Genomic DNA, 24575 nt, shown 5'->3' with positions numbered 1-24575 from the left:
ACTATTTACAGCAACTGAACACTAAATTCCTTCCATTTGGCCTACTCTCTAGATATAAAACACATCTATCCCCCACACTCTTTGGACACTTAGGCTATTTAAAAATGTTCTCTTTCCCCCAAATGTGCGTCTGACTATCTAAGATCACCACTTTTTGTGTAATGCCCATTGAAAATCTCTAGGGAACAACTGCTAATTTCCTCTGGTCATAACTTTTTTAACTCTGAGATCCCCCAGTGAACTCTCTCTCAAATTACACTTATTGTTATCTCTATCCCACATAAATTATCTGATTTTCCCCCTCACAATTTTCTAACATTGCCCATACTATCACTCTCTCCCACACACTCTCTCTCTCCCACACACTCTCTCCCCCACACTCTCACTCTCCCCACACACTCTCTCACGATCTCTCTCCCCACACACTCTCTCCCACACACTCTCGCTCTCCCCCACACACTCTCTCTCTCTCCTACACTCTCTCTCCCCCACATTCTCTCTCTCCCACACACTATCACTCTCTCTCCCACACTCTCTCCCCCACACTCTCTCTCCCACACATTCTCCCTCTCTCCCCCACACACTCTCTCTCCCACACACTATGACTCTCTCCCACTCATTCTCTCTCCCACACACTCTCTCACGATCTCTCCCCCACACTCTCTCCCACACACTCTCTCTCCCACACACTATCACTCTCTCCCCCACACAATCTCTAACCCACACACTCTCTCCCCCACACTCTCTCCAACACTCTCTCCAACACACTCTCTCCCCCACACACTCTCCCACACACTCCCTCAGTCTCTTGCACACACTCTCACCCATACTCCCTCAACCACACACCCACTCACCCACATTCACCCCCACACCGCCTCACACACACCCACTCTAACCCACACCCCCTTACACCCACCCCCCCACCCTCCCCCACACCCCCCCCCCCCCCCCTCTCTCTCACTCACACACACACACACATTTAATATTGGTTTACGATATGTGGGTGAAAAAGATTGAGTATCGTTTTAAGATTAGGCTCCAAGGGGTTCCAAAGGTCTGAAGAAGGGTTTCGGCCCGAAACGTCACCTATTTCCTTCGCTCCATAGATGCTGCTGCACCCGCTGAGTTTCTCCAGCATTTTTGTGTACCAATGGGGTTCCAAATCACTGACATTGACGAATACAAGGGTCGGGTCTCTTCCTCGGGCTGATTCTTAACATAGTATTACAAAGTGCTGGAGTAACTCAGCGGGAACTCTCTGGAGAACATAGCTAGGCGATGTTTCAGATGGGGACCCATCTTCAGTCTCATCCTGAAACATCACCTATCCATGTTCTCCAGAATTGCTGCCTGACCCGCTGAGTTACTCCAGCGCTTTGTGTTTTGGTTCGTATCGGTAAGTGGAGTTCCTTGTGTCCACACAATAATGCAAGCTGGCGATAAATGAAGTGAGTGGAATTATTATATTAGCGCCTCAGTTGTATCATTTTCTCTCACACCATCATCAATGGAACAACATTCAACCTTCACACACGCAATGCATCCTGATTTGAGTCTGAAGAAGCGCCCCCACCCGAAACGTCGCCTATTCCTTTTCTCCATAGATGCTGAGTAACTCCAGCGCGTTGTGTGAGTCTACCTTCGGTTTTAAATCAGCATCTGCAGTTCCTTCCAACACATCCTGATTTAATGTTGGATCATGTGTGTGTGAATGAGATAGAGTGTGTTCCTAAAATTAGGCTCGAAGCGATTCCAAAGCACTGACCTCTCTCTCACTGTCGGTGAGAAGCGCCTGGGGCATGTGTAATGAAAGAGAAGTTTCCCCTCCTCCTCCCTCCCCCCCCCCCCCCCCCCCCCCCTCCTCCCCAAAACTATTTCGTAACAATCGCTCTTTCTTCGACTATTTTGTGCCCTGGGTGGACAGTATCTGTACACTGAACTCCGCGTTATCCGTGCCTCTGCAGAATGGCGAGGGAGATTGTTTCGGGCGAGTATTCAAACATGTTTTCCTTTCGACAGATGAGGGTTAAACATTAACAGGACAAAAATTGTTCATACTTTTTTCCTTCTAAAAAGTTGCTTTAAACCATATAAATTCCAAGGCCATTAAAAGAGATGACTAGATTGATTGGTGACCAGATATATGGTTGACACCGTGTTATATTCATGGTCCGAGTCTGGCATCTCCTCAGAGGTGAGATAGACCATGGTAGATAGACATTGCTGTTGCCGGCTTGAAAGAGGGACTATACACTAAGGCAGGAAATAGGCGTGAAATCTTTCGGACGGTTTCAATTACATCATAAACCCCGACAATGAGGCTTGACCAGAGGAGCTTGGAGGCCACAGACAAGAGAGTTGTTATGTCTGGTGTGGTGTGATTCTAGAAATTAGTTAGCAAGGTTTGCTTTCCAAGGTATGGAAGTTTTTAATTCCTACTGGTCCACCCTTCATTCCTCGTACATAACATGTCTATTCACGAGTTATGGCTTTGATATCAGGGCAGAACTGAGAGAGTTAAGAGTCAACTCAATTATTGGGCCAAGTTTCTGATGTGTTTCTAGTAAGGTTTCCATTTACTGAAGGTAGTTAGTGACCCCACCCAACCCTATGAACATTGAATTCTCCAATTTTAGATCACCCCTCCAACTCCCTCTCCCCATCGCCCTACCCTTTCTCCCTCACACCACCAGCCCCCCTCCCCCTTTCTCCCCCTTGCTCCTATGCCCTACCTGAACATGTACCTATTTGTCCCCTCCCCCTCCACCCACATTCTTTAGACTTTAGAGATATAGCATAGAAAAGTATCTTTTTTAGAGATACAGCGTAGAAATGGGCTCTTCGACCCACGGAATCCGCACCGACCAGCGATCACCCCGTATGCCAGTTCTATCCTACACACTAAGGGCAATTTGCAATTTACAGAAGCCAATTGACCTACAAACCTGTGTGTCTTTGGAGTGTGAGAGGAAACCGGAGCTCTTGGAGAAAACCCATGCAGTAACATGAAGAATGTACAAATTCCATGTAGGCAGCACACGTAGTCAGGATTGAACCCGGGTGTCTGGCACTGTAAGGCAGCAACTCTACCATTGCGACACTCGTTCCTTCCTTCCTTCCTTCCTCTGGCTTCACAATTTGCAACTCTTCAATTATTTTCTCTCACACCTGTTTTCATCTCTGGCAAACATCTGCCTATCAGGAATCTCCTTCAATTGTGTCTACCTATCACCTGCCATGCTTTGTCTTGTCCTGCCCCTCCTCTCTCCAATCATTCTTCCCCTCCCCCTTTACAATCAGTCGGAAGAGGGGTCCCAACCCAAAACGTCACCTGACAATGTTCTCCAAAGATGCAACCTGACCCCTGAGTTTTTCCATCATTTTGTGATCCTTTTTAGTGATCCTGACGGTCCCCATTTCAATCCAGATTTATTTAATTTCCGTCTGCTGTGATGGTGGAATTTACAGTTGGGTCTTTGGATACTATGTCCAAGGTCCTGGAAGGTTAGTTTGATACGTTAACCAATGTGCTCCCCACCTGCTGTTACAGCTGAAGAAGGGTCCCGGCCCGAAACATCGCCTATCCATGCCCTAAAGAGATGCTGAGTTACTCCAGCACTCTGTGTTATATGCAAGGTTCCAGCATCTGCAGTTCCTTGTGTCAAACTGTTACAACTCTCAATCAGAAGGTGGCACAGTGCGCAGCTGGTAGATCCGCTGCCTCACAGAACCAGAGACCCGGGTTCCATCCTGACCTCAGTGCTGTCTGCGTGGAGTTTGCATATTCTCCCTGTGACCACGTAGGTTTCCTCCGGTTGCTCTGGTTTCCTCCCACATCCCAAAGACATGCGAGTTTGTAGGCTAATTGGCCTTTGTCAATCACCCCCTAGTATGTAGGGAGTAGATGAGAAAGTGGGATAACATAGAAGTAATGTGCAGGGATAGATAACGTGGACTCGGTGGGTTAAGGGCCTGTTTCCTTGTTGTATCTCAAAACTAAACTAAACTAAACTGTTTACTGTGCTGTACTGTTCCATGTTCAATGATGCTAATCTGGAGGTTTGGTCAGTGCATTGTCAGCAAAACTCTTGGATATTGAGAGCCTTCAATTATAATATCTGAAATTGTTGATAAAATAGCAGTGAGTTTATTGGCAGACAAGTTGTATAATTGTTGCAGTGTGAGCCGCAAGCTCAAACATAAGGCTTCTCTATCTTGTACTGTCCATGACCTATGAACAGTTTGATAGCGCGCAATGTCATAGTCTTATCTTTAACCTTGGCTTTATCACAACAAAAATTCGTAGGAAACAAGGGTTTAGTTTAGTTTAAAGATACAGCGTGGAAACAGGCCCTTCGGCCCACCGAGTCCACACTGACCAACAATCATTCGTACACTAGTCCAGTTTGGCATCCTATACACTAGGGACAGTTTACCAAAACCAATTTAAGTGCAGACCACGTTTTTGCAGTGTGGGAGGAAACCAGAAAAAATCTACATGGTCACAGGGAGAATGTACAAGCTCCATGCAGACAGCACCTACAGTCAGGATTGAACCCGGGTCTCTGGCGCTGTAAAGGGCCTGTCCCACGATGCGACTCCATGTGGCAAGCGCGACCTAACGTGGTTGCTTGAGCCGTACGACCTCGCGGGGCCGGTCCCACTTCGATCGCCGGAGCCGTAAGGAGTTGTGCGGAGCTGGTCCCGACATCACGCGGGGCTCCGAAAAACTGACCGTGTTCAAAAATTCCGTGCAGCAACGGCCTGCCGGCCCGCAGCCGCCTTGAAGCCGTACGCACCGCCTTGACGGGCGTGCGCAGCGTCTCGACGGGCATACGCAGCATCTTGACGCCGTACGTCACGCGCGAACATCCCGCGGACTTCGCTCGAACTTCACGTCACTCACTCGACCTCCGCGCGACCCCCGCTTCTGGTTTGGTCGTGCTCGCCGCATGCAGGTCGCATGCTCATGGGATCACTCAACAGGCGTCCCCCGCTTCTGGTTTGGTCGTGCTCGCCGCATGCAGGTCGCATGCATTATACCCCCAACATTATAGAGTCGTACAGCTCAGAAACTGGCCCTTCAGCCCATCATGTACATGCTGACCTTTTTGTCCATCCTGTTTCCCCCTCTAGATCGTCATCCCTCCAAGCTTTGCATATTCAGTGTCAGTCCAAATATCTTAAATATAGCGATTGTATCTGACCACCAACTCCACTGGCAGCAGGATATCTAGAAATCAATCATTCTCAATGAACAAAAAAAATAATCTCCTCAAAAACCCTTCCCCTCATAAACCTATTCTCTCTTAATCACACAAAGCTGAAATAAAAGCAAAGAAGGTCGGAAATTGGAGCGGCACAGTGCTGTTTCAGTAGAGTTGCTGCCTTACAGCTCCAAAGTTTGATCCTGACTGCGGGTGCAGTCTGTACAGAGGTTGTACGTTCTCCCTGTGACCACGTGGGTTTTTTTCCGGGCGCTCCAATTTCCTCCCATACTCTAGATACGTACAGGCTTGTAGGTAAATGGCTTTGGATAATATTGGAAATTGTCCCTAGTGTGTTCAAATTGTTCCACGCCGTATCCCCAGGGTCTAAAGTCTAAAAACTCAAAAGGCCAAGGAGAGAGAGGCATAGGGTTAACATTTTGGCTTGCTAATCCTTTGTCATAGAGTCATACAACACGGAAACAAGCCCTTCAGCCCAACAAGTTTCATGGCAAAGCATCCACCCACATTCCTCCCTCGGGCTTCACAATTCGCAACACGTCAATCCTTTTGTCCCGCACTTTCTGTTTTAATCTCTGGCCTTTGTTCCAAACATCTGCCGATCAAAAATCCCCCTCGCCTGTGTTCATTCATTATCTGCCACACTTTCAGCTGCCCCTTTCTCCTCATCCATTCCTTGTTTTAGCAATTAGCAACAGAGACAAACCTGAAGGATGTCACCTTTAGACCACGCATTGTAGTATAAACTCTGGAGATTATACAAGAACACCACCTGGTTAGTAGACATCAGGCTTAGAGGCATAGAGTCATGCACCACTGGAATAGGCTCTTCAGCCCAACTTTCCCATGCCGACCAAGATGGCCCATTTGTACTAGTCCCACCTGCTCAGCTTTGACCCATATCCATCTAACCCTTTCCCATCCATGTACCTGTCCAAAAGGTTCTCCATCCAGCACCGGAATTGTCTTTAGCTGCGAATTCACCTTTTGCTTCCTCTTGCTCTTCTGTAGTGGTGTGAACCATGTCTGAGGATGTCATGATGCCGTCAATGAATTTTCAAGTGGGGCCCACCAGTTTCAGAATGAAGTAAGTTTGAACTTTTTCCTGCACATCTTTTTACGTAAAGATTGCTATTGCATGAGTCAAGTCAACAGTGTTTAATTGCCATGCTCACCAAAATGTCCCCTTCCTTCTACACCTCTCCCTGTGACTTTACATTTCACGCCTCCTCTTCTTTCTTTATTGGACACCATTTTGTCTCCTTTACACCTCCAGCCTCTGTCACTTACTCCAACCATCTGCCAATCACTACCTCGCCTGTGTCTCCACCTATCACTTACACCATAAGACATAAGAGCAGCATTAGGCCATTTGGCCCTTTCATAGAAACATAGAAACATAGAAATTAGGTGCAGGAGTAGGCCATTCAGCCCTTCGAGCCTGCACCGCCATTCAATATGATCATGGCTGATCATCCAACTCAGTATCCCGTACCTGCCTTCTCTCCATACCCTCTGATCCCTTTAGCCACAAGGGCCACATCTAACTCCCTCTTAAATGTAGCCAATGAACTGGCCTCGACTACCCTCTGTGGCAGAGAGTTCCAGAGATTCACCACTCTCTGTGTGAAAAAAGTTCTTCTCATCTCGGTTTTAAAGGATTTCCCCCTTATCCTTAAGCTGTGACCCCTTGTCCTGGACTTCCCCAACATCAGGAACAATCTTCCTGCATCTAGCCTGTCCAACCCCTTAAGAATTTTGTAAGTTTCTATCAGTCTGCTCCGCCATTGAATCATGGCTGATCTATATTTCCCTCTCAACCCCATTCTTCTGCCATCTCCCTGTAACCTTTAACACCGTCACTAATCAAGTACCTATCAATCACTGCTTCAAAAATACTCAATGGCTTGGCCTCCACAGCCATCTGTGGCAATTAATTGACCACCCTCTGGCTAAAGAAATTCCTCCTCGTCTCCATTCTAAAGGTACGTCCTTTAATTCTGAGGCTGGAACCTTTTAACTCTGAGACCTTAATTCTGGTCCTAGACTCTCCCACCACTGGAAGCATCCACATTCGGGCTTTGTCCTGCTCCACCCCCCTTTTCCAGCTTTCTTTCCACTACAACTGAAGTCTGAAGAAGAGGCCTAACTCGAAATGTCATTTGCCCATTCCCTCCACAGTAGCTGCCTGACCTGCTGAGTTCCAGCACTTTGTGGTTTGCTCAAGATTCTATTATGTGCACATCCTTGTGTCTCCAGTACGTGCTGCAGCTTTACAAGCCCATTTATGCAATAACACAACAAATAAAAGTGCAATCACCAATAATGCAATAAAGAAATAATGGTGTGTAATTAGACCATAAACGCAAGTACATAGTACATAGTAACCAAAGCTAAGGCCGCAGATGTACATTGCTAACGCAGGGTTGTGGTCAGGGTTGTGCAAGGTGGTTCATGAGCCCGATAGTTGATGAGAAGAAGCTGTTCTTGAACCTGAGGGTCATGGTTCTCGGGCTCCTGTAACACAAAAACACCTGGATAGCGAGAGTGAGGAGAGCTGTCGAAAGCTGCCTGGTGTGGGGCTGCTGCCGAGACCCAGCGAAGGGTGACCCAGTGGGGGGGGGGGGGGGGGGGGGGGGGGTGGTGGTAGGTAGACAGAAATGTTTGATGAACTTTTGTAATTTTGTTGGTGCCATAAACGTAGCGGCTCCTGTTTACTGCGAGGTGAAGTCTGTCATAGAGTCATAGAGTGATACAGTGTGGTAACAAGCTCTTCGGCCCAACTCACCCACACTGGCTAACATGTCCCAGCTACACTAGTCCCACCTGCTGACACTTGGTCCATATCCCCCCATACCTGTCCTATCCATGTACATGTCTGTATCTTAAACAATGGGATAGTCCCAGCCTCAACTACATCATCTGGCAGCTTGTTCCATACACCCACCACCCTTAGTGTGAAAAAGTTACCCTTCTGATTCAGATTAAATCTTTTCTCCTTCACCTTGAAGCTATGTCCTCTGGTCTTCGATTCCCCTACTCTGAGCAAGAGACTCTGTTCCTCTCATGATTTTGTACACTGATTTTGTCTGCTGTATGATTTTACCGGGTTGTGTGCAAAACAAAACATTTCCCAGTACCTAGGTACATGTGACAGTCAGTGAATCATTGAATTGAATATTTCTCTCTTCCTCGTGTGGGGCTTCAGTTTCCCTTTAAACATTTCTTGTTAACAACCTCTAGTTAAAGAGGTTTAATGGTTGGATTAATAAATGACTCTTGTATGATTACGGACACTGGTCTTGGTTTCTCCTTTTAATATGTTCCCTCGATCCCTCCTGTCAAAGTATTCCACGATTGTCTTTATTAGGACATGGAAATTCCCCTTCAGACCACTGAGCCCACACCAACCATCAACCATCCACTTACACTAATTTTATCTTAATCCTATTTTTTATTCTCCTTGCATTCCCATCCACCCTCCGCCAAATGACATCCAATATTAGGGGCAATTTACAGCAGCCCGATTAACTTACCAACCAGCACATAGAACACTGAACAGTACAGCACAAGAACCCACCCTTCACCCCACAATGTCTGTGCCAAACATGTGATCAAGACCAGCTCTTATCTACATGATCCATTTTCCTCCATTCCCTGCATATCCAAGTACCTATTGAAAAACCTCAATGCCTCCACCACTACCCCCGGCAGCATGTTACAGTCACCCACCATCCTCTGTACAAAAATAAACACTTGCCCTCTACATCTCCTTTCCACCTTACCCCCTCCCCCACCTCACCTTAAAGCTTTGGCCTCTGGTATTATACTTTTCCATGCTGGGAAAATGGTTCAACCTTATTATGTAAAATAATATGTGTGTTATGATTGTGTTTATAATTTGTTCGGTTGTTTTGTTGTTTGTCTTTTGCACAAAAGTCCACGAGCATTGCCACTTTCATTTCACTGCACATCTGGTATGTGTATGTGACAAATAAACTTGACTTGACTTGACTTGACTTGACTATTCCTCTCATAATTTTAAATACTTCTATCAGGTCTTCCCACAACCTCTAGTGTTCCAGAGAAAGCAATCCAAGTATGTCATACCCACTCCCTGTAGCTGAAACTCCTTAGTCCAGGCAGCATTCTGGTAAACCTCCTCTACACCCTCTCCAGCCTTCCTGTAATGGGACAACCAGAACTGCATGCAGTACTCCAAATGTGGCCAAACCAAAGCCCTATAAAGCTGCATCATGATATCCTGATTCATATACACTCTGCCCTGACTGATGAAGGCAAGCATACCATATGCCTTCTTTACCACTCTTTCTACCTGTTCAATAGTTCAATGATGCTTTATTATCACATGTGCAAACAAACCCTGATTTACTGAAGCATATCCTCAATTTGCAAATGTACAGAAATAGTCGAGTGAGACCGCATGCAAGAGGCTCCATGTTTTGGGGCCATTTTCAAAGACTAGTCTGTGCTCTAGTTCTTATGAGCGGTGCCCGATCCAGGCGAGTCCCAGGGCGCTGCAGACCTCCAGCCATCGCCTCCCTAGGACGCCACGTCCCTCCCCTCGCCAGTTCACCTTTGTGCCCTGGAGACGCCTCCTGGCAACCGACCTCGAGGGCGCGGTAGACCAGACTCCGGTTCCCTCTCCTCTCCCACCGGCCCCGCTCCTCGCTAGCCATGTCCATTGAGCACAAGATCCCTCTGTACACCAATGCCGTTGAGGGTCATGCCATTAATTATATCTTTTATTTCCCCTTACATAAGAGCAACATCTTTGGGGTATGGGAGGAAACGGGAGCACACACTAGGAGCTCGTACAGTGACAAGGAGAATGGACAAACTCCACACAGACAGCACCCAGGGTCGGGATCGAACGAGGTCCCTGAAGCCATGAGGCGGCAGCAATGACTGACGTGCCACCTTGCTGTCCTTGGCTTTGTAGATTTCCATTGCATGGGTCAAATCTGTGTTTAAAAGTGCAGCCAGGTGCTCCCACATACTAAATGCTATCAGTGTTTCTACCTGTTCCTCCTCTTCAAGCCGGGGGGACCCAGCGGAGGGGGCGCTGAGAATGAAGAGGGGACCCGGCGGGGGGCTGCCTGCTGCCACGTGTGATAGCAGGCCTGTCGTTGCGAGCAGTATATAAGACTCTTTGTACCTCTGTCGGGGACAGACACGTGGTGACGCTTGTGTACTGCCTAGGTGAGGTCTGCTGTACGATTTTACCGGGTTGTATGCAAAACAAAGCATCACACTACCTGGGTACACGTGACAAGTATCATCGTATCATCGTATCATCGAATCCCTGTCATCAGTGATGGTGGCATCATAGCCTGGGTCAGCCACTGAAACCATGAACGAGTAAGACTTCTGAGTGCAGACACAAGGATCTGCAGATGCCAGTTTATTAAAAAATGACACAAAGTGCTGGAGTAACTCAGCAGGTCAGGCAGCAGATCACCTCTGGAGAGCTTGGATGGGTGATGTTTTGGGTCGGGACCCTTCTTCAAACTACAAGAAACTGCAGATGCTGGTTTATCAAGAAAGTGACAAAGTGCTACAGTAGAAAGGCTGCCAGCATCATCAAAGACCCGTACCACCCTGGCCACGCTCTCATCTCTCTGCTGCCATCGGGAAGAAGGTATAGAAGCCTGAAAACCGTGACCTCCAGGTTGAAGAACAGCTTCTTCCCAGCAAACATCAGGCTCTTGAACACTGCACAACACTAACCTCAACTACTCTGATCTCCTATGCACTGTGCCTTTGGTTGCACTACGGACTTTGGCTTTTGTGTTATTAACTTAATCTACTATTACAGTTATCAATTTATGACACTTTGGATTATTATATATTTGCGTGTTATTGTACACAGTCCTGCAAATATGAATTTCATTGTGCTGTTGTCAGTACATATGACAATTAAACCCTCTCGACTCTTGGCAGCATTTTCCCTCCATTCCATCATAATTCTTTAACCAGTTATCTTGTGTATACTTCCCTCGCTCATTGGCCTTGCTGCTCAGGGAAATAGCTATATACCAGCCACTTTTCTGGGCTTCTCGTAACTTTGCAAGAAATTCACACAAATCAATCACTAATTTAAATTACCCCCTTAAAGAAGTCCAGTAAATCTGTGAAGCTCCAGATATCACCCTGACAATCATAATAACACTGACACGTTCCATTGGCTTCAGATGATCCTCCGTAACCTGTTGTCAATGATTACATGCACTTCATCACCATAGATGTTAGTGACTGCTTTACTATTCCCTACACTTTTGTTTAATTCTTTTGACTTTCAAGATCATATTAGCGGTGATCGTTGAGTCTCCTTGATTTCCATCTTTGGTTGTGATGTTCTAGGCTTTGGAGTCACCCCCTGGGTCCCGAATAGAGTGATACAGCATGGAAACAGGCTGACCAAGATGCCCCTTCAAAACTAAATAGACACAAAGATAATGCTCTGTGAATTCCCTCAGGACGACTTTTTCCCTTGACAATCGTTTAGTTTTATTATTGTCACATGTACCGAGGTACAGTGAAAAGCTTTGTTTGCCAGCTATCCAATCAAGTCAGATAATACTCTAAATGAATACAATCAAGCCAAATATAAATGCAAATGTAGAAATAAGGAACTGCAGCTGTTGGTTTACACATAAGGACTCAAAGTGTTGGGGTAACTCAGCGGGTCCGGCAGCATTTCTGGAGATGATCGATAGGTGACATTTCGGTTGGGACACTTCTTCAGACCTGAAACATCACCTGAGTCTGAAACATACATAGAAACATAGAAATTAGGTGCAGGAGTAGGCCATTCGGCCCTTCGAGCCTGCACCGCCATTCAATATGATCATGGCTGATCATCCAACTCAGTATCCCGTACCTGCCTTCTCTCCATACCCCCTGATCCCCTTAGCCACAAGGGCCACATCTAACTCCCTCTTAAATATAGCCAATGAACTGGCCTCAACTACCCTCTGTGGCAGAGAGTTCCAGAGATTCACCACTCTCTGCGTGAAAAAAAGTTCTTCTCCATCTCGGTTTTAAAGGATTTCCCCTTTAACCCCTTGTCCTGGACTTCCCTAACATACAATCTTCCTGCATCTAGCCTGTCCAACCCCTTAAGAATTTTGTAAGTTTCTATAAGATTCAATCTTAAACCAAGTCTATCCAGTCTTTCTTCATAAGACAGTCCTGACATCCCAGGAATCAGTCTGGTGAACCGTCTCTGCACTCCCTCTATGGCAATAATGTCCTTCCTCAGATTTGGAGACCAAAACTGCAAATCTGAGGAAGGACATTATTGCCATAGAGGGAGTGCAGAGACGGTTCACCAGACTGATTCCTGGGATGTCAGGACTGTCTTATGAAGAAGGGTTCCGACTCGAAACGTTACCCTTCATTTTTCTCCAGAGATGCAGCCGATCCACTGAGTTACTCCAGCGCTTTGTGTCTGTCTTTGGTATGAAACAGCATCTGCAATTCCTTCCTTCACATCACCTAACCATGTTCTCCAGAGACGCAGCCAGGCATGCTGTTACTCCAGCACTTTGTGCCCTTTTGTGTAAACCAGCATCATCAGTTTCATGTTTCTATTCCTTCCAAACGAGCCCAGTGTGGGCTATATCCTTCTTAACCTTTCCTATCCATGTGCCTTTCCAAGTGCCTTACAACTGCTGTTATATGCCTGACTCAACCACCTTCTCTGCCAACCTGTTCCATATATCCACCACTCTGTGAAAAATTTGCGTCTCAGGTTTTTATTAAATCTTCCCCCTCACCTTATTAAGGGGCTTGTCCCACAGGCAATTTTTTAGGCGACTACAGGCGACTAGGCTGTCGCTACATGGTCGCTGGGGTGTCGCCTGGACGGTTTAGAGTCGTCTCCACAGTCGCCCAAAGAGCCGTTGCGTCTTTCTGGTCGCCGCTAGATTTTCAACACGATGAAAATTTTTCGGAGACAGTCGATGACAGTGGGTTTGATGCCAATGAGCGTAGCTTGACTTCTCCTGACATAGGTGCTGTCTAGTTGTCGCCTGGTTAATGTAGTTTGTCGCCAGGTGACGTAAGTTGTTGCTGGTGCTGCCTTCGTTTTTTTTGTTGTTAAAGAAATTATTCTATTCCAAATTTTATGTCGAAGGGGGGTCCAGTCGTCGGTTTTCCGGCGACCTGCTACGACTATGACAGTCGCCCCTTCTCCTTCCGAGGGAATTCACCTCCATCATCCTGACCGCGGCCTACATCCCACCCCAGGCAGACGTCCGTCTGGCACTGGAGGAGCTGCACGCCGTGGTCAACAAACACCAGACGTCTTACCCCGAGGCGTTTACCACCATTGCTGGGGACTTTAATAAAGCCAACCTGAAGAAATCACTCCCTAACTTTCACCAACATGTCTCCTGCAGCACCAGAGGACCTAACACCCTCGACCATTGCTACACCACCATTATGGATGCCTTTCGATCTATCCCTCGCACTTCGGTAAATCCGACCACCGCGGTGCTGCTTCTTCCTGCCTACAGGCAGCAATTAAAGAGCGCACCCCCAGAGGTGAGGACAGTACAGAGCTGGTCGGGGGGCTCCAAAGGAACAACTCCAGGACTGTTTGGAGTCTGTAGACTGGGTAATGTTCAAGGACTCGGCAGACTGGGAAATGTTCAAGGACTCGGCAACAGTCGTTACAGACTTCATTAAGAAATGTGTGGAGGACTGCATCCCCACAAAAACCTTCCGAGCATTTCCCAATCAGAAACCTTGGATGAACTTTTAGATCTGCACTCTTCTGAAGACCAGACATCGGGCATTCAGATCTGGACATGCAGAGGTCTACAAGATACGACCTTGGTAAGGCCATCAAAATACGACCTTGATAGGGGACTTCTGCTCCAAACTGGAGGATGAGACAGATGTTCGGCAGCTGTGGTGGGGTCCGAATGCAATCACCTCCTACAAGGCAAAATCAGGAGGCAGCTCGAATGTCGACGAAACATCACTCCCTGATGAGCTCAATGTGTTTTACGCACGCTTTGATAGGGCAAACACTGATGTGCCTTCTCGAGACCCCATTCGCTGTGATGGTATTTCAGTCTCAGTCACAGAGGCCGACATCAGGAAATCCTTCAGAGGGGTGAACCCTCGAAAGCGCCTGGTGTACCTGATCGTGTTCTAAAAACCTGTGTGGACCAACTGGCTGGAGTTTTTGCGGAATTTTCAACCTCTCACATCTGAGGTCTGAGGTTCCCACCTGCTTTAAAAGGGCATCAATTATACCGGTTCCCAAGAAGAGCAAGGTGACGTGCCTCAACGACTATCGACCAGTGGCACTAACGTCGGTGGTGATGAAGTGCTTTGAGACGCTGATCATGGCGCAAATCAACTCTTACCTCACCAAAAACCTGGACCCTACTGCAGTTCGCTTACCGCCACAACAGATCAAATGTGGATGCGATCTCGCTGGCTCTCCACTCCGCTCTGGACAATTTGGACAACAAAAACTCTTAAGTCAGGCTGTTATTCAATGATTACAGCATGGCATTTAATACAATCATCCCCTCCAAGCTGGTTACCAAACTCGCAGAACTGGGTCTCTGCAATTGGATCCTCGACTTCCTCATTCAAGAACCACAGACTGTTCATATTGGTGGAAATGTGTGAGTCTCGATAACAATCAGCACGGGAGCACCTCAAGGCTGCGTGCTCAGCCCCCTGCTGTATTCACTCTAGACTCAATCATCACGTTCGCTGACGACACCACTGTTGTGGGACGTATCACTGATGGGGATGAGTCAGAGTATTGAGAAGTGAGATCAACCGATTGACCAAATGGTGCCAGCACAATAACCTGGCCCTCAACACCAGCAAAACCAAGGAACTGATTGTAGATTTTGGAAGGGGTAGGATGGGGACCCGCAGTCCCGTTTATATCAACGGGTTGATAGTGGAGAGGGTCAAGGGCTTCAAATTCCTGGGCGTGCAAATTTCTGAAGATCTTTCCTGGTCCGAGAACACTAATGCAATTATCAAGAAAGCTCATCAGCGCCGCTACTCCCTGAGAAGATTACGGAGAGTCGGTTTGTCAAGGAGGACTCTCTCTAACTTCTACAGGTGCACAGTGGAGAGCATGCTGACCGGTTGCATCGTACCTTTGGTTCGGCAACTTGAGCGCCCTGGAGAGGAAAAGACTACAAAAAGTTGTAAACACTGCCCAGTCCATCATCGGCTCTGACCTTCCTTCCATCGAGGGGATCTATCGCAGTCGCTGCCTCAAAAAGGCTGGCAGCATCATCAAAGACCCACACCATCCTGGCCACACACCCATCTCCCCGCTACCTTCAGGTAGAAGGTACAGGAGCCTGAAGACTGCAACGTCCAGGTTCAGAAATAACTACTTCCCCACAGCCATCAGGCTATTAAAACTCAACTGAAACAAATCTCTGAACACTAATGGACCATTATCTGTTTATTTGCACTTTATTGATGTGTGTATATATTTATATAATGGTGCATGGACACACTGATATGATATGTTCTGTATTCGTGCCTACTATATTCCGTTGTGCTGAAGCAAAGCAAGAATTTCATTGTCCTATCTGGGACACATGACAATAAACTCTCTTGACTTGACTAAGATCATGCTCTGTGAATTCCGTTAAGATAACTTTTTCCCTTGACATTCATTTAGTTTTATTATTGTCACATGTACTGAGGTGCAGTATGTGCTATCCAATCAAATCAGATAATAGTCTACATGAATCCAATCAAGTACAACATGATTGCTGGTCTGAAGAAGGGTCCCGACCTGAAACGTCACTTATCCATGTTCTCCAGACGTGCTGCCTTACCCGCTGAGTTATTCCAGCACTTTGTGTCCTCAAGAACTACAAGCAGTAAAGTGAAGAGGGAGATGGCAGGGTGAAGAATATAGTTGTCAGCATTGTAGCATGCTATATAAAGGCACACTTTTTAAAGGGAGCACATTTATAACAAGATTTAAAAGGCATTTGGACAGGTTCATGGATACAAACGGTTTGGAGAGATATGGGTCAAACGCAGGCATGTGGGACTAGTGTAGATGGGATATGTTGGTCGGCGTGGGCAGGCTGAGCTGAAGGGGCTTGTTTCCGTGCTGCACTATGATTCTAATTATAAAATTCAACATACCGTAGATGTAAAACTGAATGACACAGTGTTCAGATGACCCGAAACACATCATAGAGTATGGAGCAGGCCCTTGGGCCCAACTTGCCCACACCAACCAAGATGCCCCATCTACACTAGTCCCACCTGCCTGCATTTGGCATATATATCCCTCTAAACTTATCCTATCCATGTACTTGTCCAAATGTTTCTTTAACGGTGTGATGGCACCTGCCTCAGCTATCTCCATCCGGCAGCTCGTTCCATTTGCCCACCACCCTTTGGGTAAAAAAACTGCCCCTCAGAATCCTATTAAGTCCTTCCCCTCTCACCTTAAACTAAGTCCTCTGGTTCTTGATTCCCCTACTCTAGGGAAAAATACATTTAAAGCATCTTGCTCCAAATACATTGACTGACCTTTTAAGATGAGGGGTGGGGTGGGGAAAGTTTAATGGGAACCTGAGGGGCAACATTTTTACACAAAGGGTGGTAGCTGTATGGAACAAGTTGCTGGAGGATGTAATTGAGACAGGTGCTACACAACATTTAAAATACATTTGCACAACTACATGGATAGGACAGGTTTAGGAGGTTATGGGCCAAAAGCAGGCAGGTGGGACCAGTGTAGACAGGGCATGATGGGCTGAATGGCCTGCTTCCATGCTGCATGACTCTATGAGGCCCCTGAGATGCAACCTTTTTACGCAAAGGGTGGTGGGTGTATGGAATGAGCTGTTAGATGAGGCAGTTGAGGCAGGTACTATCACATGTTTAGAAAAACATTTAGATGGGTACATGGATAAGACAAGTTTAGAGGGATATGAAACACAGGACCAGTGTAGATGGGACATGTTGATCGGCATGGGCAAGTTGGGTTGAAGGGCCTGTTTCCACGCTGTATGACTATGACATTCTGAGTGTTTCTGGCCTTTTGTAAAGTTCTATATTGGCATCGCTGGTGGCTAACGATAAAGTTTATCTTCCAGCAATTTTGAAAATGAGTTTCGAAATGAAATGTCGCGAAGCAGGAATGGGCTGCCATTACCATTGCTCAACAGCGGTAGACCTTCAACAACCAACAGCTGCAAGTATGCTGCAGACACGTCCTTCTACACCCGCAACAACCCTCACCCCAAACGGGTCTATCACATCAAAGGTAACCTACGCACGTGCACACTAATTACTCAAAACCTTTCCAGCCATCAAAGGGTTATGGGAGAAAGGAATTATGATGGAATTAAATAGACTGGAACTCTTAAGTAATGGAACGTTATGTTTCAACTTTACAAAGCACAGTGTCATAGCTGGAGCAGCTGCTGCCTCGCTGTGCCAGAGACCTGGGTTCGATCTTGGCCTCGGTTGCTGTCTGTGTGGAGTTTGCACGTTCTCCCTGTGACTGTGTGGGTTTGCTTTGGTTTCCTCCCACATCCTAAAGACATAGGTTTGTAGGTTAATTGGCCTCTGCGAATTGTTCCAGGTTTATAGGGAGTGGATGAGAAGGTGGGAAAACATAAAGCTATAATGGTAGCTGGCGTGGACCCAGTGGGCTCTCGGATCTGCATCTTTCGGGTGGCAGACGGGCATGAAAAAGTAAAAGGGTAAACAGATAACCAGTTGGTCTCTATAACTCCTACTCTATCTTTCAATTCACCTCCAGTCCATTGAGAACATTGGACATATCTGTAGAAGGGTTTCGGCCCGAAACGTTGCCTATTTCCTTCACTCCATCGCTGAGTTTCTCCAGCAGTTTTGTCCACCTAGTAAGAATGTAATTGTTGTGTTTCAGGACACATGACAATTAAATACTCTTGATTCTCGACTTTGTCTATGGAACTAATGTGCTACAATCAGGGGCAGATTAACCATTAAGCAGACTAAGCACGTGCTTAGGGCACCAGGGCCAAAGAGGGCACCACAAAGTTGGGAAAAGGGTGAAAAGAAAAAAAAACGATTTGTAAAAAATTCCGTATCTCCACTTTTTATGTAATTGTTGAAAAGTTAGAAACGGAAATGAGGAGACGAAAGGTGTCACTGAAATAGCAGACAGATTCTCTTGTCTGACAGATGTTCCTAATGTCTCCCAACAAGGTGCTAATTCCCAATTATCAGAAAGTGAAAGGTACTCAAAGACTTGTCAGACACTCATTGATGTTTATCCAGATGACATGAACAACACTTTGTCTACAGGGCTTCAGCAGTTCCATTCATATGTTCTTCATAAGTTTAAAACAACCAAGAAAACATCTTTCACTCACATGGAACTTTACAACACAATTACAGAAGACAAACTAGAGAGTGCCTTTCCAAATGTTGAAATTGCCTTAAGAATATGTTTAACATTAATGGTCACCAACTGCACAACAGAGAGGTCTTTCTCACAACTGAAACGTGTAAAAACCCCAAATAAATCAGTTATGCTTCAAGAAAGACTCGACTCACTGTGTATATTAACAATTCAAGCAGACATTCTGAGAAGTATTAATTTCAAGGATGTTATCAGTGATTTTGCAAAAATGAAATGTAGAAAAATGCCTTTCAGGTCATGAATATTGGAACTTTGATACATTTAACTTGTGAAATATTAAAATAGATGTTGTATTGCATTTTTGTAGAACTTTATGTAGCCCAAGCTTGGCTTAGTTTGTACAGTATATTGTGTTATCATATGAACACATTTTTGTACTGCTGCAACCTGAATTGTATATCTGGTCAGACAAGTCAACAACTAAAATGGACTGGGTCAGTGTGGAAAGGAGGGGAGCACCAAGATTGGTCAGTGCTTAGGGCACCAGTGAGCCTTAATCCGCCCCTGGCTACAATGCTGAAAACAACATTCTGCACTCCGTACCTCCCTCTGTGCTCTACCTATTGCAGTTGAAAATTAAATGCGTCTGAGAAACGGGGTGCAGAATGCAAATATATAATTCACTAACAGTGCTGCTAAAGATGGTGAAATAATGATTCACAAGATGGTTTGCAGAAATGTGTGGTTATCAATAAAATACAAGCTATTTTTTTCTAACTTGTAAAGTAACTGCTGAGGAGTGACTGATTAGGTCCAAGATTCTGCAAGACTCTGATGATAAAATAGAAAAATGTCTCTTGTGGGGAAGAGCAAAACCACAAGGCAATTGATAAGACAGTCAAAGAGGATATTCAAAATAACAATTAAGAATGTTATTGTTTCATTTTTGTACATATGACAATTAAACACTCTTAATTCTCTTGATTTTTGACTTTGGAACTCATGCGCAAAGGCCAATTAACGGGATGTTTTTAAGAGAGAGTTAGATATAGCTCTTAGGCTAAGGGAATCAAAGGATATTGGGGAAAAGCAGGAACAGGGTACTGATTTTGGATGATCAGCCATGATCAAAGGGCCGAATGTCCTACTGCACCTATTTTCTATGTTTCTATGTTTCAATGCTATGATTCTGAGAACTATATTCTGTACTCTGCATCCTCCCCTTTGCTCTACCTATTGTACTTGAGTTTAGATTGATTGTATTTATGTATGGTATATCTCATCTGTTTGGATAACTTGCAAAACTATGTTTTTCACTGTACCTCGGTACACATGACAATAACAAGCCAGCCTACTACCCAGTGGTATGAATATTGATTGCTCTAATTTCAGGTAACCCTTGTATTCCTGCTCTCTCTGTCCTTCACCCACCCTAGTCATTCTGCTAGTTTCACTCTTCCTTTCTTCTTCCCACCCTCACATCAGTCTGAAGAAGGGTTTCGGCACGAAACGTTGCCTATTTCCTTCGCTCCATAGATGCTGCCTCACCCGCTGGGTTTCTCCAGTATTTTTGTCTACCTGCTAGTTTCACTGTTGATATCCCTTCATTATCACCTCCTCCACATCCAACAATGGATCATTGTGGGTACACAAAATTGCTGGAGAAACTCAGAGGGTGCAGCAGCATCTATGGAGCGAAGGAAATAGGCAACGTTTCGGGCCGAAACCCTTCTTCAGACTGATAAGTTTAAAACAACCATGAAAACATCTTTCACTCACATGGAACTTTACAACACAATTACAGAAGACAAACTAGAGAGTGCCTTTCCAAATGTTGAAATTGCCTTAAGAATATGTTTAACATTAATGGTCACCAACTGCACAACAGAGAGGTCTTTCTCACAACTGAAACGTGTAAAAACCCCAAATAAATCAGTTATGCTTCAAGAAAGACTCGACTCACTGTGTATATTAACAATTTAAGCAGACATTCTGAGAAGTATTAATTTCGAGGATGTTATCAGTGATTTTGCAAAAATGAAATGTAGAAATTTCAGCCTTCAGTCTGAAGAAGGGTTTCGGCCCGAAACGTTGCCTATTTCCTTCGCTCTATAGATGCTGCTGCACCCGCTGAGTTTCTCCAGCAATTTTGTGTACCTTCGATTTTCCAGCATCTGCAGTTCCTTCTTGAACACAATGGATCATTGTGGGCTCCTTGGCCATCGCACCTACTCTGATTTGTTCTGTACCTTTTCATGCCTCTAGTTGCCCTTTCCCCAACTCTCAGTCTGACGAAGGGTCTCGACCCGAAACGTCACCCATTCCTTTACTCCAGAGATGCTGCCTGACCCGCTGAGTTACTCCAGCATTATGTGTCCATCTTCGGTGTAAACCAAAGGACAAAGGCCATTTATTGTCACGTACACCAATTGGTGCAGTGAAATTTTGAGTTACACACAATTGCAACACACAAATAAGATAAACACAACACTATAGAATTTAGCATTAAACATAAAAACATCCCCCACAGTAGAATCAATGTTTCCCACTGTGAGGGAAGGCAACAAAGTTCAGTCATCTTCCTCTTGCTCACCCGTGGTCAGGGTCTATTGAGCTGAACCAGCATCTGCAGTTGCTTCCTACACACTAAACCTAAACCAATCTATTTCAGTCAACTGAAACGTCTGTTCAGATGCCTCTATTGACTTTATTGCAGGTCTGAACAATGCCCTGGTGTGTAAAGTGGATGATGATCGGGTCTGTGACCGACTCCCGGCCAGGACAGCAGCATCTAAACAAGACCTCTCCAAATACAAGAGGCCAATCACGGCTAATATTCCCACCACACCTCCTTACCCGGCGCATATCATCACAGGACTACCACTCGCCCCATGTAAAGATGAATTGCAGCCAGACCTCAACTTATTGTGTGAGTATTGATGGGTTCTGAAGTGTACAGGGGCAACTTCTAGTTCAATGGGAGAGGAAAGAACTGGAAGGGATGAGATGCATCAGTCAGCAGGTAGTGCCGCTGCCTCGCAGCGCCAGCCACTCGGATTTGATCCTGACCTCTGCTGCTGTCTGTGGGGAGTTTGCATGTTCTTCCTGTGGATTTCCTCTTGTTTCTCCCCACATCCCAAAGACTTGCTGGCAGGTTAATTGGCTGCTGCAAAAATTCCCCGGCCGTGGGTTTGGATGTGTGTGGTGGGAAAAACAGAGGGGACTTGATGGGCTTGTGAGAGGGAATAGGATTGTTGAATTGTTTCTAGATCCAAGAAACTTTGGATAGTTTTCTCTGGAACATTGGAGGTTGAGGGGACCTGATAGAAAGTACATTCAATTATTAGAGACATGGAAAGGGCAGACAGTCTGAACCTTTTTTTTGCGGGATGGAAATGTCCAACTCTAGAGGACATAGCTTTAAGGTGAGAGGGGCAAAGTTTAAAGGAATTGTGAGGGCGGGAGGTCGTTTATTTACACAGAGGGTGGTGGGTGCCTGGAATGCACTGCCACGGGGAGTGGTGGAGGCAGATACAATAGTGGCATTTAAGTGGATTTGGATAGGCACATGGATATGCAGGGAATGGAGGGATATGGATCACGTGCAGGCAGGGTAGATTAGTTTAAAGCATCATGTTCAGCATGGACATTGTGGGCTGAAGGGCCTGTTCCCGTGCTATACTGTTCTATGTGACAAGAGGGATTTTGAATTTGTGGAAGTCAATCACTTAGGCAAGGAATGACAAGTCACCAATTTGTAGAGCTGACTAAAAATAAAGGCAAAATCGTAAAGCAACATTGTTCTGGAAAGTAATTCCAGAATGGAAGATTAATTAGCTTCTAATGGAGCAGTTAATAAAGTTTCAGAAATGTTTTAGTTAAAGGTCACACCATATAACCATATAACAATTACAGCACGGAAACAGGCCATCTCGGCCCTTCAAGTCAGTGCCGCACTTATTTCCCCCTACCTGCACTCAGTCCATAACCCTCCATTCCTTTCCCGTCCATATAACTATCCAATTTATTTTTAAATTATAAAATCGAACCTGCCTCCACCACTTCCACTGGAAGCTCATTCCACACAGCTACCACTCTCTGAGTAAAGAAGTCCCCCTAAATGTTACCCCTAAACTTCTGTCCCTTAATTCTCAAGTCATGTCCTCTTATTTGAATCTTCCCTACTCTCAACGGGAAAAGCTTATCCACGTCAACTCTGTCTATCCCTCTCATCATTTTAAAGACCTCTATCAAGTTCCCCTTAACCTTCTGCGCTCCAAAGAATAAAGACCTAACTTGTTCAACCTTTCTCTGTAACTTAGTTGCTGAAACCCAGGCAACATTCTAGTAAATCTCCTCTGTACTCTCTCTATTTTGTTGACATCCTTCCTATAATTAGGCAACCAAAATTGTACACCATACTCCAGAATTGGCCTCACCAATGCCTTGTACAATTTTAACATTACATCCCAACTCATATACACATTGCTCTGATTTATAAAGGCCAGCACACCAAAAGCTTTCTATTTACATGAGATTCCACCTTCAGGGAACTATGCACAGTTATTCCTAGATCCCTCTGTTCAACTGCATTCCTCAATTCGCAACAATTTACCATGTACGTCCTATTTTGATTTGCCTGCCAAGATGTGGCACCTCACACTTATCAGCATTAAACTCCATCTGCCATCTTTCAGCCCACTCTTCCAATTGGCCTAAATCTCTCTGTAGACTTTGAAAATCTACTTCATTATCCACAACACCACCTATCTTAGTATCATCTGCATACTTACTAATCCAATTTACCACACCATCATCCAGATCATTGATGTACGTGACAAACAACAGTGGACCCAACACAGATCCCTGAGGCACCCACTAGTCACCGGCCTCCAATCTGTCAAACAGCCATCCACCATTAGTCTCTGGCATCTCCCATTCAGCCACTGTTGAATCCATCTTGCTACTCCACCATTAATACTCAACCATTGAACCTTCTTAACCAACCTTCCATGAGGAACCTTGTCAAAGGCCTTACTGAAGTCCATATAGACAACATCCACTGCTTTACCCTCATCAATTTTCCTAGTAACCTCTTCAAAAAATTTAAGAAGATTAGTCAAACATGACCTTCCGCAGATGTCCAAAGACATGCTGTCTGGCTCGCTATAATTCGGACATGCAGCATCTGCAGTATTTTATTTCCGGACAAATCTCTTTGGATGGTCCCAGTGAACTTTGTACCAGGTACCAATTTTGTTTTGGATACAAGGAACTGCAGTTGCCGGTTTACAAAAAAAAGACACAAAGTGTTGGAGTGACTCAGCACGTCAGGCAGTATCCCTGGAGAACTGATTTTGTTTTTTTTGGGGGGGTGGGGGGGCACCGAGAGAAAAGAGGGATTCAGCAGGGGGGCCACCATGAGATAATAGCATACTAAGAACTTTTGAAATGTTGTCAATGCTAGAAATGTGGCGTCTCGTTGTGTGCTGCCTGGGTGAAGTCTGCTGTATGATTTTACAAGATAGTGTGCAAAATCTAAGTATTTCACTGTACTTATGTACACGTGACAATAAAGTATCATTGAATCATTATTTTTCCCAAATCAGTGGAATTTCAAGGAATTTCTTTAGTAAGTTTCAACGATTGTTTTGTTTCATTTCATTTCATTTCATTTACTTCTTCGGTCCAGACTCCCAGGCCTGGAGGGATGCACTGAAGGATCTGACGGCCAGAGTTGAATTCTTCGGGGAACCAGCGAAAGAGGTGATGGTTTTCACTGCTCACGGTAAACATCACTCGCAGAGCCTCAACCCATTTAAAGACACTTTTCCCTTTTTAAAATCTGCCATTAAACCTAGCATAGAGCATTGAGCAGTGCAGCACAGGAACAGGCCCTTAGGCCCACAATGTCTGTGCAGGACGTGATGCCAAGACCACTTTTT

General features: G+C 45.5%; 1 protein-coding gene across 2 annotated transcripts in view; it reads left to right on the top strand.

Moving 5' to 3' along the window:
- LOC129700606 (protein TBATA-like) overlaps nucleotides 1–24575 on the top strand; it is a 47472-nt gene that overhangs the window by 1131 nt on the left and 21766 nt on the right. The window contains exons 1-5 of one of the 2 annotated variants that reach the window (XM_055641231.1): nucleotides 1884–1987; nucleotides 6240–6315; nucleotides 17372–17541; nucleotides 21347–21559; nucleotides 24323–24396. In XM_055641231.1, the coding sequence (XP_055497206.1) occupies nucleotides 6251–6315; nucleotides 17372–17541; nucleotides 21347–21559; nucleotides 24323–24396 (522 nt within the window). In that variant the 5' untranslated portion in view covers nucleotides 1884–1987; nucleotides 6240–6250. Of the gene's footprint in view, nucleotides 1–1883; nucleotides 1988–6239; nucleotides 6316–17371; nucleotides 17542–21346; nucleotides 21560–24322; nucleotides 24397–24575 lie in introns of those variants that run through there. The other variant, XM_055641226.1, reaches the window with a different exon arrangement.

This window comes from Leucoraja erinacea, chromosome 1, assembly GCF_028641065.1.
Source record: "Leucoraja erinacea ecotype New England chromosome 1, Leri_hhj_1, whole genome shotgun sequence".
In the NCBI taxonomy this organism is placed as follows: domain Eukaryota; kingdom Metazoa; phylum Chordata; class Chondrichthyes; order Rajiformes; family Rajidae; genus Leucoraja; species Leucoraja erinaceus.
The sequence above is the reverse complement of the archived record's forward strand: the minus strand, read 5'-3'. Positions and strand labels throughout refer to the sequence as shown.